The sequence below is a fragment of the Oryx dammah genome, unplaced genomic scaffold (genome assembly GCF_014754425.2).
Source record: "Oryx dammah isolate SB20612 unplaced genomic scaffold, SCBI_Odam_1.1 HiC_scaffold_15, whole genome shotgun sequence".
Taxonomy (NCBI): domain Eukaryota; kingdom Metazoa; phylum Chordata; class Mammalia; order Artiodactyla; family Bovidae; genus Oryx; species Oryx dammah.
The window spans coordinates 288746-295255 of NW_024070199.1; the positions used below are offsets into that span (position 1 = coordinate 288746).

The 6510-nt window shown below is 42.4% G+C and overlaps 1 protein-coding gene across 1 annotated transcript in view; it reads right to left on the minus strand.

Moving 5' to 3' along the window:
• HEPHL1 (hephaestin like 1) overlaps positions 1-1478 on the minus strand; it is a 90375-nt gene extending 88897 nt beyond the window's left edge. The window contains exon 1 of the mRNA XM_040256483.1: positions 1309-1478. Coding sequence (XP_040112417.1) covers positions 1309-1478 — 170 coding nt within the window. The remainder of the gene's footprint in view (positions 1-1308) is intronic.
• Between the last annotated feature and the right edge of the window lie 5032 nt (positions 1479-6510).

Consider the following 6510-nt stretch of genomic DNA (forward strand, 5'->3'; position numbering starts at 1 on the left):
TCCAAGGCAGGCGGCCAGGGTTCAAACCCTGTTTGGGGAACTAAGATGCCACACACTGCAACAGAGAACTACTACTGAGCCTCTTCTCCCTGGAGCCCATGTGCAACAACTAGAGAAGCCTGAACACCTAATGAAGATCCAGCACAACTTAAATAAATAAATGTCTTTTAAAAAAAGGAAAGGAACAAGTATGCAAATATACAACTATTTCCAAAATATCTCCAAAGATGTTCTAAGAACTACAGTGTTGAAAATATGCATGATGGGACTTTTGAAATCAGAAGCTGATTTCAGAGGGAGCTCAAGGGAATAAATTAAGATTATTATTATTATTAAAATTACTATCTTAGATTAAGATCATAATAAATTAAGATTATTATTAAGATTATTCCTCCCCCTGGGAGGATGAAGGGGAGCAAGGGCTGTTTTGTGCAAAAATTAAAAAGTCAGGGATAGAGAATGTTGCAGCACTATCTCATCCAGCTATGCCCTGGGCTCTGAGGATAAATACTGCCCTCAGACTGAATGGATTAGGGCTGGAACAAATTTATCACCAGCAAAATAAAGCCATTTTTAAGTAGGCTCAAGGAAACTCAAAATATCAGCCAAATCTACTACAACTGCCCTCCTCTTTTAAACATTGCAAACCAAAACCAAAGTGTAACTACCTATGGCATATTTATCTCTAATGATTATGTTTCATTCCAAAAATTAAAACTAAGAAAACACTGTGTATTTTAACAGTGAAGAATTCTTGAAAATTCTCAAATTTTTATCTCAAAGTTTAACTTTTTTTGGCAAAGTGAGTCCAGAGTCCCTAGAAGTTCTTAGTGGTATCTAGGGAAAATTGCCCATACAAAAAAAATAGGTCATTATTCAGAATACCTGGTTGTGTATATGACTCTTTACACACAAAGTGAACAGATAGAACTAAGAATCTCTCTCCCAAATTACACACTTGCCCATGCAAGAGCTCTCTAAGCAAACACAAAGCCTTTTTGTTGGTCTAGATCAACTCATGCCCATTGTATGGACTTCCCAGGTGGCTCAGTGATAAAGAACCCACCTGCCTGTGCAGAAGACAGGGATTTGATTCCTGGGTAGGGAAGATCCCCTGGAGAAGGAAATGGAAACTCACTCCAATATTCTTGCCAAGAAAATCCCATGGACAGAGCAGCCTGGTAGGCTACAGTCCATGGAGTCCCAAAGAGTTGGACCCCACTGAGTAACTAAACAAAACCACCACCAACCATTGTAGCAGCCCAAGGAATACAAACTGGAGTCTCTGAGGACCCCAAGTTCACTCACTTGTCTTCTGCGAAGCTTTTCCCAGTAATGATGTTCTTCCCTTGGGGCACATAGTTCCAGTATTCTTCCACAATCCCAATGTAGTATGTTCTGGTGACTGCGCCAACCAGCCCAGACAGACCCAGGAGTGTGAGAAGAAGGATGCTGTCAGCCTGCTGCTTCCGAGGCATTTGTGGATGTAACTCGGGCCAGCAGCCTGCACAGGGACCAACCCTGCCTGTCCCTCCCCCTCACTCTCAGCCAGTTATAAATAAGGAATGGACAAGGCCCAGCTCCTCCTCCTCAGGGAGTTTGAGGTTGGGACAGAGGCTGACAACTTGTGTAAGCAGAGCAGCTTGATGAGGTAGTAGTTATGATGACCAAACTTTTGCCAGCTGTCCAGGAAATGTGTAACTGGCTTATTTACTTACTGTACAAACCAAACAGTTTTGGTTCTGTAAGTCTTGGTGCTCTGCTGTGACAGTGGTTTTTTATTTTTGCCAAGAATTTGCAAGGACTGTGTGTAGCCAGTCAGGCTCCACTGTCCCTGGGATTCTCTAAGCAAGAATACTGAAGTGGGTTGCCATCTCCTTCTCCAGGAAGAATGTCAGTGCAAAAAGTTAAGCTCATATGTTCCTCCTGCTTCCTCTGTTTTTCTCTACACTTACTTAAAGGAATATATTAAGATTGGAAAACTAGGCTGGTCTGCACGGAGCACCAGGAAACAATCCCAAGCACCAGGGAAAGCTTCATCTCTGTCCCACAGGCAGAGGGAGTGATGTAATCACCCCCCGCCATCTCCAACTTGTTTTACGAGGCTACATGAAACAATCAACTCACATCATAAAGTTTATAACAACATTGTAAAACCTCACTAATTCTCCATTTGCTCATGCACCATCTCCCTCAGATTCTCTAAAATCCCATCAACAAAAACGAGGCACTCAAACCCCCTAGTTCAGTCAAAATTTTACAGTCCATCATCCCCAACGGCAGGGAGCTGCCTTTCTCAGGATGAAGAAAAATCATAAGGGAGAAGAAGGAGAATGCCCATTCACCTGTTTACTCGGATCTGTGACCTAGAATCTCCGTGTTGAAAGAGACCTCATCCAACCCTGGAAGACAGCCAGTCAGATTCCCCTGCAGAGTTGCTTTTGAGACAGCAGCTCTGGAAGGAAGGAGACGCCCTCCTGGCTGGGCTTTGAGGTTAAACAGACCTGTGTTTGAATCCAGTCCCACCATTTACTGATTGAGTGGCTCTGGATAATAACTCGATCTCTCTAAGGTTGTAAAGTGGGGATGGAGGGATTATTCAGAAAATTTAAAGGATGACCTAGGAGCAAATCTAGATGAGCCTGGGCTTGATAACTTTCTAGATACAACACCTAAGACACAACCCATAAAAGAAATAATGGATAAGCTAAACTTCAAAAATAAATGTCTACTCTGTGAAAGACACTGTCAAAGGAATAAGAAGAAAAGCCATAGACTTAGAGAAAATACTTGCAAAAGACATGTCTGATAAAGAACTGTTATCCAAAAATATACAAATAACTCTTGCTAAGTCACTTGCTAAGTCATGAAGATCCCCTGGAGGAAGGCATGGCAACCCATGCCAGTATTCTTTCCAGGAGAATTCCATGGATAGAGAAGTCTGGCAGGCTACTATCCATGGGGTCACAAAGAGTAGGACATGACTGAGCATGTGTGGGCATTTGGAAACATCCCAGACCAAATAGCCTTTTGTTCATACCGCAAAGAAGCACAGTCTTAGTACGGTATCAAAAACATCATTAGAACATATTCCACACAATTTTTTTAGACAGGAGAAGCAGAGGCATAAATAACACTGATCAAAAATGCACAAGTTAACTTTTCTGTCCAGGATACCGCCTGAGGCAGGTACCACCTAGCTTCTGATTCAAAACAAAGCCCCCAGAGAGGACCCAGTGCACGGGAGGTGCTGGAGCTGATGAGATCAGTGCGCTCAAGCTATTTGAAGCAGAGAACATGGTTACTGAGGGGGCACAAGGGCCCGGGAACGCATGTACACCCGTGGTGGATTCATGTCAATGTATGGCAAAACCAATACAGAATTGTAAAGTAAAATAAAAAATAAATAAAATAAAGCAATGAAATAAAGTTCTGGAAAGTTTCACATTCTTCCTTACTCTTGGACAATTAACATGCTACTCAACAAGCACCTGAATTACATAAGAGCTCAGGAGTACAAAGGTGTGTGAGTGGATGCTGTGTTCCTATGACATTCATCTCTGAAACCCTTTGCTAAACACAAGGTGTTGGAACTTCCCTGATGGTCCAGTGAATAAGAGTCCACCATACAGTTCAAGGGATACCATTCAGTCCTGGTCTGGAAACCAAGATCCCACATGCCACGGAGCAACTAAGCCCACGGGCCACAACTACTGAGCCCAAGTGCTCTGGAGTCCATGCGCCACAGCAAGAGTCCATGAGTGGCACAGCGAAGACCCTGTGTGCCACAAGTAAGATCTGACACAGCCAAATAAATAAATAAATTTTCAAATAACAAGTAAATAAATAAATACAAGATGTCATGGACAATGTCAAGAATTTGATTAGGAACTCTGTAAGTAACCACGTGAACAAATACTTTCAATTCCATTGGACACTATTCAGACGTACATAAAGCAGAGAATGCAAGATTTATAAAGCACCCACTATGTGAGATGGACTGTCCAGATATTCACTCCATGATTCACTCCATGATTCAATATGCTCACCAGGTTTAAGATATGGTAAATCTTCATGTCAGGCATAGTAGAAGAGAAACATATTTTTGGATCAAATCATATTTTTCTGAAACATAGTATGGAATATTTAGACAATAAAACTTTTAGTGTGAGAAGCCAATTCAGATAAATAGTATTCCTGCTAGCCTTAGCTGAGGTGTCATTTTAAATAAAAAATAAACTGTGAATGACCAAACTGGCTCTCTTGTTCTTTAGCCTTTTTGCGTGTTTTAAGAGAAATATGAAATACTCCTTAAGAGATTTTCAATATCTCAAACTCTGACCAAAAACTCTCACCAGTCCAAGCCTCTAAATGCTCTGCTACAGTAGATCTTGGCTCTTCAACCTCCTTGGGACCCCCAGTTTCTTGATGAGACTTCTTTATTGATATTTCTCACTCAAAGCCTTTGGGCTTCCTGGTTGCTCTCACAGGGGCCAGGATGACCTTCCTGTACACAGATGGGATCAAGTCTCTCCACCACTTGAGACTTTTTGGCAAGCTCCTATGGCCTTCAGGATAAGGGCTAATGGCCTTGACTTGACTTTCAAGGCTGGCCTTAATCTGGCTCCTAGGCACTAGAGCCCTCTCCTCAACATTTAGCCCAGGCTCTGATCATCATCATCGCCACCATGGCAAACAGTGTTCCCTTCATCTGTGCTGCCATCATCACTTTGTAGATGCCTTTGCCATAGCACTTATCACACTCACACAGCACAGTAATCATCTGTTTGTCTGCCCTCCCACACAAACACCTATCAGAGACTTCTTATGGGCAGGGACTAAGCTTTATTAATCCCTGTGTTCCCAATGTCTGATATTAAATGGTGAACCAACACATGCATAAATGAATGAATGGATAAATAAATATGTTAGATGCTACCAATATGTACCAAGAGCATGTTATATATTGGTTTCTATGCGAAACTCTTTACATGCATTATCTCATTTAATTATAACAACATCCTTATCAGGTGTGCACCATTTTATCTGCTTTACAGATGAGGAAACTAGAGTTTAAGGGGTTCTGGAACTTGCTCAATTCCCACAGTGGTAAGCAGAAGAGTTCTGTGAGACTCCAGTGTCAGATTTCTACCTGGTCCACTTAGACCAAGGAGAACAGGGAGCACCAGATGTTATGGTTTCCTGCTTCATTCTATAGGAGGACTTGCTCACTTTAAAGAAATATGTCAGAACTGTTCAAGGACGTGTCCATTGAAGATGGTTCACCAAATGCCTTCTCCCAGCCCAGTCCATGCACGCCTGATAGCCAGTTCAGTTCAGTTCAGTCGCTATGCTACTGCTGCTGCTGCTAAGTTGCTTCAGTCGTGTTCGACTCTGTGCGACCCCATAGATGGCAGCCCACCACGCTACCCTGTACCTGGCATTCTCCAGGCAAGAACAAACACTGGAGTAGGTGTTCAGTCGGTTAGTCGTGTCCCAATCTTTGTGACCTCATGGACGGTAGCATGCCAGGCTTCCCTGTCCATCACCAACTGCCAGATCTTACTCAAACTCATGTCCATTGAGTTGGTGATGCCATTTAACCATCTTATCCTCTGTCATCCCCTTCTTCTCCCGCCTTCAATCTTTCCAAGCATCAGGGGCTTTTCAAATGAGTCTGTTCTTCACATCAGGTAGCCAAAGTTTTGGAGTTTCAGCTTCAGCATCAGTTCCTCCAATGAATATTCAGGATTGATTTCCTTTAGGATGGACTGGCTGGATCTCCTTGCAGTCCAAGGGACTCTCAAGAGTCTTCTCCAACACCACAGTTCAAAAGCATCAATTCTTCAGTGCTCAGATTTCTTCACAGTCCAACTCTCACATCCATACATGACTACTGGAAAAACCATAGCCTTGATTAGACGGACCTTAGTCGGCAAAGTAATGTCTCTGCTTTTGAATATGCTGTCTAGGTTGGTCATCACTTTTCTTCCAAAGAGTAAGCATCTTTTAATTTTATGGCTGCAGTCACCATCTGCAGTGATTTTGGAGCCCCAAACAAATAAAGTCTGACACTGTTTCCATTGTTTCTCCATCTATTTGCTATGAAGTGATGGGACCAGATGCCATGATTTTCGTTTTCTGAATGCTGAGCTTTAAGTAAACTTTTTCACTCTCCTCTTTCACTTTCATCAAGAGGCTTTTTAGTTCTTCTTCACTTTCTGCCATAAAAGTGGTGTCATCTGCATGTCTGAGGTTATTGATATATCTCTCAGCAATCTTGATTCCAGCTTGTTCTTCCAGCCCAGCGTTTCTCATTATGTACTCTGCATATAAGTTAAATAAGCAGGGGGACAATATACAGCCTTGACATACTCCCTTTCCTATTTGGAACTGTCTGTTGTTCCATGTCCAGTTCTAACTGTTGCTTCCTGACCTGCATATAGGTTTCTCAAGAGGCCACTCAGGTGGTCTGGTATTCCCATCTCTTTCATAATTTTCCACAGTTTA